Genomic DNA, 13,601 nt, shown 5'->3' on the forward strand with positions numbered 1-13,601 from the left:
GAAATTAGCCAAAGTCTAATTTAGCCATTTTTTTCTCTCTAAAATCAAAGTTGTGTATCAGAAGTAAGTGTTAACATCAGAAAGGCTTGGCATTTTCCTTCGCAAACAATTGTGCTAATTGCAATTTACTATTTAAGATCGTTTATTTTTTTCCGTTTTTTTTATTAAAGAAACAATTGAGGGCTCAGGTTTTAAGTTCACAAGAATTGCTGATATAAGCATGATAATTAAGCCATCGGAAACTTGAAAGATTTTTCCATTTAGCGTCCTACACAGTTTTAAGAAATGTTACAAGGGGTACCTTAAAACAACTGCAAAAGTAAACAGGATACTTGCACTTAATGTTTAATTGGTTAAAGATCAAGTAGGTGTATTTATTTGTTATTTCTGAATAGATTGATAACATTCTCATGGAGCGCATTACAATTTTGAAGGCATCAAAACTGAACTTGTTGACCTTGATCAATTTCTTGATTCTGCTGCCGCCAGCATAATAATTTTAACAATTGGAACACAGATCCGAGTTCCTGATTTTTTTTGCAAACTTTTGCTACATACAACTCACATGCTTTTTTTCTGAGTGTCTTAAATATTTGCCTTGTACTTGCATGATTACAATTTTTTGTGGGGAATTTGTTGCAGCTGAATAAAGGTTTTAGTTTTTGACACCACCTCAATTGAACAAAAATTGTGATTTCATCGAATTCTAATCCTGTGGCACAACTTGTAACAGTGTACTAGCTAAAATATTAATGTCATAAATGTTAAAAATGAATATAAAATCTTTTACATGATTCTGTAGCGGACAGTATATAGGGAACTTATACTGCCTCGCTAGTGAGCTAGCTTTTCTGGTGATGCGGTAGAGTCTCCCTCTATTTCAGGCAAGTTAAGCAACGGCGAGCCTGTTTAACCCTTGGATGGGTGACCGCTTCACGTTAGAAAATTGGTGGCAGCGTAGTGACTCTGGGTGTCTGGTGTCCTGCTTCAGGAATTCTTAGAGCTAGGACTTAGTGTCCATATACAGACTTCGTGTCTGTGGACGGCAGTGGTTTGAAGTCAGGTTCCGACCTACTTCAGGAAGCTCTAAAAGGACTTTGTGTGTGATTCCGGGAACGGCATTGGTTGCCGTAGCTGAAGAGGCCCAGAAGAGAGTTTTCATGCTAAGCTTGTAACAGCGGGGGGTATACTAGCTAAAATATTAATGCCTCGCTAGTGAGCTAGCTTTTCTGGTGAAAATTTCAGGCAATATAAAATCTAACCCTTGGATGGGTGACCGCTTCACGTTACAATTCCATTAGTGATGGACTGACATTTTGTGATTAATAAAAAAGTTGTGACTCAGACATCATAATATTTCTACACTTTTCTTTCATTTGAATTTTTCATTTTATAAGATAATAGTACGACAAATCAAAACTTTATGTGTGACAATGCCAGCAAATTCTGGCATGATTTACTAATAATAAACACAAATATTTACCATGGGTTTGAAGAACATTTAGTCATGTTTGCACAGATTGAAATGATGCTATAAAATTAAAAAAAATCCATAAAATAGGAAAATAATTAGCTCAGAAATTTTCCACATAAAAAAAGGCTTCCCCATTCAGCAATGAATGATTGCGTTTAATCACAAAGCCATAATTCATTAACACAGAAAACAATCTCCAAGGCTCAATAACGCATAGCAGGAATAGCAAGTATAACGGACGACAAAACTCTTCTTCATCAATAGCTGCTGTCTGAACAGTTAAATCAATCCTCCGATAGAACAGAATGACATAATGGCCGATAAGACTGCATGTGTGAGGCACAGAGCAAATGTAGAAATGTCAGATCTGGACTCTAGAACTGACAATCTTTTCTAATTGTACGAAATTTAGAGTGATAATACCAGCTCTCAGTGACTAGCAGAGAGATGTGTCACAGCTCATCCAATGGCTGACACATACTTAGGAAATACACCAAGCCGGAAGAAAGAGAGTGAGCTCTGTGACTGCCCACATATTTATCTGAGCGAGGCTGATGCATCAGCTCTCAGCGTGTGTTTGTTGTTATGGAGTAGTTCACCGTTCCTTATAATGTGGACATGCTTTCTGTAAGCTTTTTCTGTTATGGATGACATTGAAGTGTGTTACACGAACACGAGTACCGGAGAAAATGTGAATTTGTTTTGGGATGAGGTCCCCACCTCCTCCTTGGAGTATGTTGAGGAGGATAACACAAGGTTTGTTTACATTTCTTCTGAATTATAACCCCCACTCCCCCTTTCCTTGATCACGAGGAAGTAGATTTTGTCAATGACGTACTCTCAATGTCAGTAGTTCGATGGAGCCAGAGAAGGGAAATCAGAGAGTGTGGTATAAATTGTTTAAATCGGACACTAATTTGTTTGCTCTGTTATGTTGTCACTAAGAAACACATGCCTATAGGACTTGGGAATGGTGCATCAAAGCATGTGATTTGTTGTTTTTGGGTATCGGAGAGGTGTCTTTGCACTCAGGTTACAAGTAATTATTGAAAATAAATTTCTTTAGATTACTAGAGAGAGGGTGTTTTCCTCATTTGATGTGCCAAGAATTATTATGTGGACCATGTGTATTTACATAGGCTTATTATTTCGGGAGAATGAATTTAACTTACAATTACTGTACAAATAATTAAATGAGTCTCTGTATTTTTTGTGCATATGAGAGTTATGTTTTCCCCCTAACATTATATAATTCCAAGTAAAAGATATGCCTCACTCCCATATAAAATGCTATAATTTACTGTCATGTTGAACTAAAATGTCAAGTACTTACATATGTATACACTTAAATTTTGCAAAAACAGGAAATTTCAAGGAAACTGGCAATATGTTTCAAATCATCAACAAGGAAATATTTCAAAGATCTTCGTACAGGCAGGCATCCTGTTAGCTTTATCCTTTATATTGTTTATATTTCATTACAAAATTGGCATTTGGTAGCAGATTGTTTGTGGTCAGTTTTTTGTTGTTTATTTGGTCAAATCTTTTATAAAATCAAGTTTTTAAATCAAAAATGAAGGTATTAGAAGCCTGGGTATCTTGAGTATTAAGTCAAGGTGAAGGTCATGCAGAGACAGTAGATCAGGTCAAGGTCAGACTAATTCAAAGGTCAAATAACATTGGTCACAACAAAAACTTTGTCTTCATGTCATTTGTAAATTCTAATCATATCTTCTGTCTTTCAATGGATAGAATAGGAGATAGAAAGTCTGATTGAAAAGCCTGTTTGAATGTCACAGATGACATTTAATTTCTCCAGTGAAGATCTAATCATGCAAGTTAGATAGGATTTTAAAGATCTACATTTGAAAGAGTCCTTCATGAATGAGAAGTAAAATTAGATTTATTGTTAAGAGAGTATAAGGGAATCCTTTATTTCTGAAGGGTCCTATATTCAATTGTAGTAAAAGAAATTAAAATTTAATCTAACAGTTTTTCTTCATTGGATTGTCACACATGATCTCAATTTCTGATAATTGGTAAATTAAAGACTGTGATTGATGGTATATATGTGTTCCATTATAAAGGTAATTGCAAAAATGCCATTGATGAATGCAGCAAATAATATTTTCAGTTTGAAATTAATTTCCAGTTTCTACAAGGGGATAAAGAACGTGTTTGCCAAAAAAAAAAAAATCTGTGACATTTAAAAAATAAAGCTCAGATATGATGATTTTATAGACCTTGAGATTTTAAGTTTTTTATTATCTTTTAAAGTTTTATTTTACTTTTTCTACACTTTTATTAAGCTGCCGTAACATACATGTTCACAGTTTTCCCTGCAGATAAGAACCTGGGATATCTACATCATCCCTCTTTAACTTTCAACATCTGTTTCATCATCTTTCATTCTCACGGAAATCTAATGTCATTATGAAGAAGACAAGTGATAAAAACTTCAAAACTCCCAGCCGCTCAGGGCATGTGATGTATACATGTGATGCAAGAGAGATGAATCAGGTCTGGGTGCTATATGACTGGTTGAGGAGGCGATATATCATATATTGACCTGCTTTATCTACTTAATTGGGGGATGCCTCATCTCTGTGGGGGGTTTATTATTACTGAATTACCCTCAGCTAGTGCTGTATCTGTCCCCCCTCTACCCTCTCTGGGACAACTTGACTAATGCTATACTGTCAAATCTGTTAAAGTTAGGAAAAAAAGTCAATATTTGCATTAGTTGGTCATTTATTGATTCGCCTGCGGCTTTATCCAGTGATTATGTATATATAGTTGCATACTATTACTAGCAGGTCTGGCAGACATTTTTGCTAAAATTAGTGTTCGTTGTGTTCAATGCATTCTAATTCTATTCAAAAGTTATGCGGCTTATAAGTTGACATAGTATTTGTATTAAATGAAAAACGGCATAATGGAAGGCATTTGCAATCTGACAATTGTAAACTGGGTGTGAAAACGTTCCTGCTGCAGTCATCTGATGAACTGTCAATTCTTTCTTTTAGACTTTATTGGTAATATAATTGAGAAATGAAATATTAGTGTTAATGCCTGAAATGTCCGATAAGCTCTTGTTGATGAAGGTTATTTTCTTTCATTGAATCATTTCACAAAATTAATGATCTTTATGGTAATTCAATAAAGTCAGAAATGGCTAATGGGAGGTAGTGGATCAAAGGATGTGGTCAAATGATTCACCATGGGTTCTCCTGGGGTCACCGAGACAAGACTGCCAGATACTGTTCACTGGCTTCTGATAATTACACCCCCTTCTCCCTGATTAAATCCTGGTGTGGTGGGGGGCCTCATTATGTTCCGTCTACTATGATTATAATGTGTTCCATATGACACCCTCAGAAAGGCACCGCTCACTTCGCCATATGGTGGTCATTTCCTCTGCTGTCTGCTGTTGTCTTGTATACACATCTCCTTCTGGAGATAGACAGCCAGGCATCACTATCCCATCAGACATGGCCTGATGAGCCTGTCTTTCTGATTTTTAGGAGAAAAACTCTTTGTATTTTTTTCTTCTTTGTGATACTCAATAGTCGAGGAGAGGAATTTGTTTCTGGTTCTGCGTGATGGGCATAATTGACTTGAGTAATTTCTGTTTTGGTAATAAGATTATTTCGAAGCTACTTTATTGGAGGACAAGCTTTTTCAGAATCACTGACATCAAAGATAATATTGAAGAGGTCAAGTGCAGAGAAAAAAACATTCTCAGAATACAGGATTTATTGAGGTTTTTATATTGCTTATCTTTTTATCTTCCTTGAGAGCATATTGGAAGAGAAAGCTTTAATCAGAAAATCTGACTATTGGCAGCTATTATTCAGATTCTGAATCTAAATTCAATGATTTTTTCTCCCCCTCTGTCAACCATTATGTAATTCGTAGGGGCAAATTGATGTATAAGATAGCCTGCTTGTACAGCTCGATATAATAAATGCAGCAAAAATGGTTTTCCTGTAGCGAGAGTAATTATCCAATAAAAAAGGGTTATATCTGCAGAAAAAAGAGTCCTGGTGCCAGATGCCTGCTTGGAACACCTCATAAGCTTTTGTGTATGTATAGCCTGATAAACAAAGATAAGATCTTTATTATGAGGAATTAATGAATTTGAGCCTAGCAAGCTTTCACATATCAAAAATCGACAGGGACTCTTAGAGGGCATACTCTAAAACCTGGCCTGGCCCCTTTGGCCTGGCCTGGCCTCTAAGTTGGCCTGGCCTCTATTTTGGCCTCTAATTTGGCTTCAAACCAAATTTTGGCCTGGCCTCAAAAGTTGGCCTGGCCTCAAATTTGGCCTCTGTAAAAATTTTGGGCCTCAATTTTGGCCTCACTCAAAAAATATTTTCTTTTTCAGAATTTGATTGATTTTATTGATTTTTTTATTGGTTTCATTTTTTTTTCACAGATTAAGAGGGTGATTAATATATTTTTGTTGATATGTAAATGTGAGCATTAAAGATAATCATGTACTACCAACAATAAGGATTTAATCCTATAATTTATTTTATTGATTATCAATTGATCAGTGTACAGTTATTTCATTTTATTATTTACAGGTACATGTATTTCATACAGACACGCTACCGATACTGTTGCTTATAATTATTTAGGAAAAAAAAAGTATCAGAGTTTATTTCGTGTTTTCCAAATTGTGAACATTGAAAAAAATCTCTAGTAATAATTCATGTCAAATGTCATTAATAGCTTTGAAAAATTCCCACTTGTTAAGTAGATGAATCATCATCTTTCACACACTGTGGAGTGTTGTGTTACGCCTGCATCATCTGTGTGATATATGAATACAGGCACCTAAAGATTTTTTTTTTTCAAATAAATATACCAAGACAGATACCAAAATATTTATATTATACACTTATTTGATTACTCTGTTAAAAATTCATGTTCACTTTAATCTAAGAACAGTTGGTATTTAAAAAAAAATTAAGATAAATAACATTATCAGATAATTTATAACTTTCTGTTCCTAGTGTGCCATAACACTATAATTGGATATCAAATGACAAAAAATTCTGCAGCACGGTTCTTGAAAGGGAGTTTAAAGGTTGAAGTTAATCAGTAATGACATGTATATGTGCATAGGCTGTTAAGCCACCCAAAGAATTTCCTGCTACAACTTTCCCTACCTACAATTATCAAAACAAAAGTTGAGTTTGATGATAGATTATTAACATTTGTGCTGTAAAACAATTGCATCCTATTCACCATTAGAACCCAATCATATAAAATGTGGTCAATTACTTGCATATCATAGTATTGACTCTTTTTCTATCATTTGTAAAAGTAGTCAACATCATCAAACAGATTTTTTAAATTCTAAATAAAGACAGTTAAAAAAAACTTGTATTAAACAAGTAATACTTAAAAATGGCAAATTTAAAATTCTTTTTAGTTCTTAGTTAATTACTACTCATCTGAATTTCTTTGTTGTCTTCATAATTTAATTGTGATGTTTCTAAATATTTTTTTTATTTAAACAAAATTTTATTCACTGGTGTTATCGTGAATACGATTGGGCAGCAGGCGCAGCCTATTTTAGCCCTCTCCCTGATTTTGTAAATGATTTTTACTCTGTAAAAATTATCATTCCTACCATGGAAATTAAAAAAAAATAAAGGCACATTTAATAAATCATTAAGAGGATGTCTTTTTGAAAGTAAAATTATATGCTCTGTGTTATAGTCTTCAGAATTGCAACAGATCAATAGAAAATCAATAAAAATAAATCAGATTGGTAGTAGTGTATAATTATTTTAATGTTCACATTTACATATCAACAGAAATATATTAATCACCTGCTTATAATCTGTGAAAAAAATGAAACCAATAAAAAATCAATAAAATCAATCAAATTCAGAGTGAGGCCAAAATTGAGGCCAAAAATTTTTACAGAGGCCAAATTTGAGGCCAGGCCAACTTTTGAGGCCAGGCCAAAATTTGGTTTGAAGCCAAATTATATTTGAGGCCAAAATAGAGGCCAGGCCAACTTAGAGCCCAGGCCAGGCCAAAGGGGCCAGGCCAGGTTTTAGAGTATGCCCTGTTAGAGATTATTTCATTTAACGGAGCACCCAAGCATCCAGGCACGAGATGTCTGTTTTAATTGATAAAAAGAAAGCGTCCTGCGATTTGGCTAGATTCAGTACATTAGACATGACCGTTGATCAAAGAAGTTATGATCAAACATGCATATATATATTCTCAAAAAATAACTGTATCAGTAGTACAGATATAAAGATGAAACAATTGTTAACCTATCTAGTTTGTTGTATGTCATGGGGCCTGTTTCTTTTAAGTGCTGGCCTATCAGTAGATATTACATGTGTTGGGAAAGGTATGAAAATCCTTTCACACAGAATAAGATGAGACTCTCTCTCCAGGGGAAAGGGTTAAAGAAGCATTTACAGATGAGTCTGTCTGTTAGTTGATTGCAAGAAATAAGGGATTTTTATGTACTGAAAAATGTTTTGGAACGGACTTCCTAAGAAAAGAAAGTTAGTACATGTTGAACACTCAACAGTTCATTTTGTACACTGTGATTAAGCTTTGTAATATATTTATATATATTGATTCCTTCAAATATTTGAAAGCTCTTTGTGAAAAATCCATTCTCATATGGATTTTGCAGAAATTTTGCTTAGTTTACTTCATCAAGCATTCAATTTTATTTAGGGGGAGGGGGTATTTGCTATCTGTGATGTTCTTCTTTTACATTAGAATGTAATTTTCTTTTTGATTTTTCAGTTCTGGACAAGAAGTACAAAGGATAAGTGTAATCCACAACCTGCCTGACTTACTCCGCGACACGGAAAGTCATGACGAGTGTATGCGACGCGTCGTCCCCAAAGTCAGGGTAAGATCCGATCTGCTAGATTTTCAGTGTTCTAATGAATGATGCAATCCGTTTCTCCTCATCTTAGATTCTAAGAGGGGGCATGATTAGGTCAATATATAACCAATAATGTTCAGTGCCAGAGCTGGGTATCCTATGTGGAAGGTATGTTAGCAGTGAATATTTATTCTAGAAGGATTTATGTAAACTGGCATTGGTTCTTTTATTGCAGATCTTTGCCAAAATATTATTTTTTTTATAAGTATATTGTAAAAACACTGAATGCAATGAACTGTCCTTGACCCAAATGTTTTATATATGCTGGATAAAAAAGGGAAAACATGCTGAGTATGGTGAATTTGATATTTGGTCAAGAGTTCTCTCCCCTGATATATTTTGAATACCCTGGATATGTTGATTTACTCTAGAAGTCCCAGGCACATTTTTCTTTGATCATTTTATCTTCAATATCTGGAACATCTGATATCTTGAAGTTTTTTCTGGGTCCCATCAAGTTTGAAATAACAAGGTTTGACTGTGTTATAAATCTGTGCATTTTACTGTGCAGCCAAACAGCTTCAGTGTTGACTCAATTCAATTTGTCAGGTGTACAAACATATGGTTATAACTGTTGGTGTGCTTTTAATTGATTGTGGTTAACACTCGTCAATATGTTACACCTGTAGGATATTAGCATTTCAATATCCCCAGCATGAATAACAAACCACAACCCAGAAAAATATTCTATTATGAATTTTTGTGTGCTGGCATAATTTTTTACTGTTCATGGGATTTTTAAAATGAATGTTAGTCATAGATAGGTATGTTTTTTAAGAGATTTAACAATGACTCTTCAATCCAAAGAGTCCTTTTTATTGTATGATTCTCTATATATATTCTTGTGTGTAAGGTATAGTTTTTTTTATAAGAGATGTTGAAGTAGCCAGAAGTGGGGTTAGGGTATACACTTAAGGGTGGGAGGAGGGGAATTTTAAACCACACTTGTATACCATGATTACCATCAGTGTTTGAATTAGGACAGCTCATGTAATATTTGTGTATTCTAAGAAGATTGGATTTTATGGGGATTAGGCCTCTGAGAGAGTGCTTCAAAAAGAAAAGAAGAAAATTGTATAGAATTTCGACATAACTCTTCTATCATTTTTTAAAAATGAGAGAGAGAGAGAGAGAGAGAGAGAGAGGTGGTATAAATTTTGTCAACTTTAGTTTAAATCTTGTTCTTTCACAGGTGTCACAGATAGATATCATCTTGTCATTATGTGATGGGAAAATATAGAATCATAACAGAAGAAGCCATAAATCGGAATTATGAACAGATATAAGTGGCTGACTTTTGTTGACTTAGAGTCAACATTTGTTTTTCGTATTATGACACAAACGCTAGGCTATGAAGGCCCTGGGCCAGTATATTGATTGGCAAACAGGCCCCAAGAATGAAAGCCAAGTTATGAATTTCTGATCCCAATATAATCTTTTCCGAAGCTAGCACTGCTTTTTGTGGCAAATGAAACACTGTAGAAGTAATGCTTATGTCTCCATCATTCCTAGACCAAAATTTTGAATTAAGATGATATATAGTCTTTGAGTCAGGTGTTTGGTAATATTTAATAGACAGGGGATAGGGAAACTTCTTTTGTGTCGTGATAATATGTTTTTATCAATTTTCAATTCAATTTTGAGCTTGAATAGAAAAACCCCTCTCATGGATTTATTTTTCTTTTTTTGTCAAATCAGACACTTCATATCAATTTTATCATCAGAAATATTGAAGCACCTTAATTGATTTGAGCAGATATACCTTTCCAAAGAAAAAGCAGACTCTTGAGACATTAGGAATTTTAATTAAAATGACTGTATGTACCTTGGTGGCATTTTGGTGTACGTCCTTTAATGAGAAAAGTTTTGACAACTGCTTGAAGATAGCAGGAGTAAATTTAGCCGAGTGACTATAACATTCTGTGAGAGAGACCCCCCTCCCCATCTGACTAGCTGTCCATTCATCAGCACATCAGCTGTTGCTCTATCTTACAATATAGCTAAACTAGGGTCAGGCAGTTTTTCTATCTGCCAGGAATATATCAAGTCATAACTGAAAGAGTTTGTATTCTGTACAATTAAGTTGAAATTCCATGTTTTCCATGTGCAACCCGGAGGTTAAAAATTTAGACCATTCAATGTGAGATTGGCACATTTTTTAAGGCGATATATTATGTTTTACAAGGTTTAATAACAAACTGGTTAAAGAAAGATTAAGAATGACAATCACATTCAAGGGGTGTTCATAAACATTGTTATGTCAAGGCTTTAGACTTACAAACTACTTCTTTAATTCTGTATCTCTGTAGACAAAATAAACTGCATTAGTCAGTGCTTTTTTAATTAAAGTCTGCCTTCTGTAATGGCATCTTAAGCCTTTGTTATATTACACAGTTAATTTTGCTGTGTTTCCAGACTCTTACAAAAAACTGATTCATTTTTCACCAGTGACAAATTTAATTCAGTTGTATGTATATTTCACTCCAGTGTTTAGACATGTTAGAGCCAATTTTCTGTTTGCCGTGCCAATTTATGAGAAGTTCAATTAGTTTTACGTTCTTGCACTTCGAGAAACCACTATGTGTAAACCCATGAGAAATATTTTGCATAGAGAAAAAAAAATTTGCACTCGATTTTGTAAAACCCTGTTCATGTACAATACTTCATTTTGACCTGTGGATATAAGTGCTTCTCTCAACCACTAAAATTTGAGTATAGTGCAAGTGTACTTTTTCTAAAATTATATACGTTTTATTTTGCTGTCTGTAGTACTATCCTTTTCATATCCCTAATAAGCTTATATAACCCACATGATGTTTACTTATATAAAAGCTTTCACAGGATTCCGAGTAGAAAATTGTTAAACACATTTGAAAAAGTTCATCTTTAGAGGCTTTTTACAACTTTAAATCATGTGCTGCTTACATACAGCGTATTTTTCACATGATTATTTTTCATTTCCCTTCCCCGAATTAATCTCCATCCATATGAGGACTTTTCCCAACTGAACACAGCATGATCCAGGTTCATGTTCGGAATTAGTGGTGGATGCGATAAAGAGATGTGGGGTGGTGTCGCAATATAACTTAAAGAGATAGCACTTCACATCACTCGAGGAGAACAATTTACTCACTGAAATAAGTTTTACTGCATTTTTAAATGCGAGGGCAAACAGCTCTATCATTGATGACAGCAGAGAAAGAACCACGACTTTATTTTGGGTGCATATAATCTTATTCTTGGCACCCCGAGAGAAGATAGCGTGTGTACACAGTGGATAAGGTTCAAGTTCCTAGTATTGATAGTTGCCATCCTAAATCAAACAACTTAATTTGAAATTATGAAGATTTATAAAAAATTGATGGCCAGGGAAAAGCCGAATGTATCTGCATACCAAGTGCACCATGAATTTATGGACCCAAGAATCTACATGATAAATGGGAATGATACCAAGATATGAAATACATGTACCATTGTGAGAAAAAAAAAAACAAAAAAAAAACTAATGCATAGGCACACTTCATTTTCTTTTCTCCAAAGCTATGAATGAAAATTGTTCCAAGAATGCTTTAATGTACATAGTGCTGTTATCCTGTAGTTATATTTATACCATATTTCCTTCTGCTATCTGGGGTAAAGTCTATTAAGCCCCTCTTTGTCTATATTTTAGCCTGGAAGCTTGTTTGTGTTTTAGGGAGGAGGTTAGCAATTATTGCAGCATTGTAGTTTAATGCGTAATGAATTTCAATTATTTTTGATGGTCCCTGTAATGTGAAATTTAATGAAGTTAGTGTCATGACATGTGCAGGAGGTGCTCCTTGCATGGTTATCAATTTAGTCACTAAGGCTAGAACTACAGTGCAGGAGGTGCTCCTTGGTATCATTGTTATTGATTGTCCTTTAGTTACTATAAGCTATAAATACATTACAGTAGGTGCTCCATGGTCATTATAATTTAGTCACTGTATCACTTATTTATACATTACATGCCTGAAAACTCTTTGTTATACAGTGCATACAAAGAAAGCATTATCTTGGACAGTTGTAATATAAATAGTTGGTTTTCAAATGTAACATATTTCTGTAACAGAATGGGCATAGATTTGTCAAGATGTAAATCAATGAAACTAATAACTTTAAAGAAACATCTGAAAAAAATTATTAGAGAAGATTTCCTTCAATATTGGTTTAAACAAAGAGATGATGGTTGTCTATCGGGTAAACTTACAACATATTTCTATATAAAAAGAAGTTTTGAAATTGAAAAGTATTTATTATTAAAAAATTTTGAACAAAGAAAAATTATATGCAAATTTAGAGTGAGTTCACATAACCTCAGAATAGAAAGTGGAAGGTACGAAAAAAAACTAAACTCTGCTGGAGAGCAAACCACCCTTGCAAGAAATGAAAGAATTTGTAGAATGTGTGACATGAACTGTGTGGAAGATGAGATACACTCACTGATTGAATGTCCATTATATAAGCATGATAGAGATGACTTTTTTAATATTATTGCTAAAAGTAATAAAAATTTCTATACTTTAACAAATAAAGAAAAATTTTTATGGATTATGTCTAATGAAGATGACATGTTGCTTATCAAGCTGGGTAATTTTTTAATCAATATCTTTAAAATAAGAAATAGCAAATTATGCAATGTTAAACAAAGAAACAAATAAATACAAAAGAGTAATATATAGAAATACTTTAAACAAACTTTTATTTACAGTATATTGATTATGTATGTTGTAATCCCCAACTGCTGTAACATCATTTATCTTTTGTTAGTTACTGCTATCAATTTTGAATTTCTGCTTGTATGTTTTTTTTTCCTTATTACTTGTATGCCCTGATGGGCCCCAAATTGGTATTAATAAATCTTATCTTATCATTACAGGAGGTGCTCCATGTGGCCCAGACGGAGATGCAGCTGGCCGCCTCCTCAGCTTTCCTGCAGATTTTACAGAAGAACCTCGTTCCTATCCAGAATTACTCACAGACATTCCTACAGACAATCCTCAACAGTGTGGACAGCAAAGACCCAGGTAATATTGAAAAAAAAAATAATACATACACCAAAATTTTAGGCTATAGGATATATAGCAAATACTCCCATCACAAACCGTAATGATTGTAATCTAGCAAAGAACCAGGTATTACAGCAAAAATAGAGGTATCATAACAAAAGTT

At 34.0% G+C, this 13,601-nt stretch overlaps 1 protein-coding gene across 1 annotated transcript in view; it reads left to right on the forward strand.

Annotated features, from left to right (window-relative positions):
- LOC134230823 (serine/threonine-protein phosphatase 4 regulatory subunit 4-like) overlaps positions 1-13,601 on the forward strand; it is a 41,551-nt gene that overhangs the window by 5,699 nt on the left and 22,251 nt on the right. The window contains exons 3-4 of the mRNA XM_062712680.1: positions 8,267-8,375; positions 13,309-13,456. Coding sequence (XP_062568664.1) covers positions 8,267-8,375; positions 13,309-13,456 — 257 coding nt within the window. The remainder of the gene's footprint in view (positions 1-8,266; positions 8,376-13,308; positions 13,457-13,601) is intronic.

The sequence above is a fragment of the Saccostrea cucullata genome, unplaced genomic scaffold, assembly GCF_032062105.1.
Source record: "Saccostrea cucullata isolate Sc308-1 unplaced genomic scaffold, CSIRO_AGI_Scuc_v1 ctg73, whole genome shotgun sequence".
In the NCBI taxonomy this organism is placed as follows: Eukaryota; Metazoa; Mollusca; class Bivalvia; order Ostreida; family Ostreidae; genus Saccostrea; species Saccostrea cuccullata.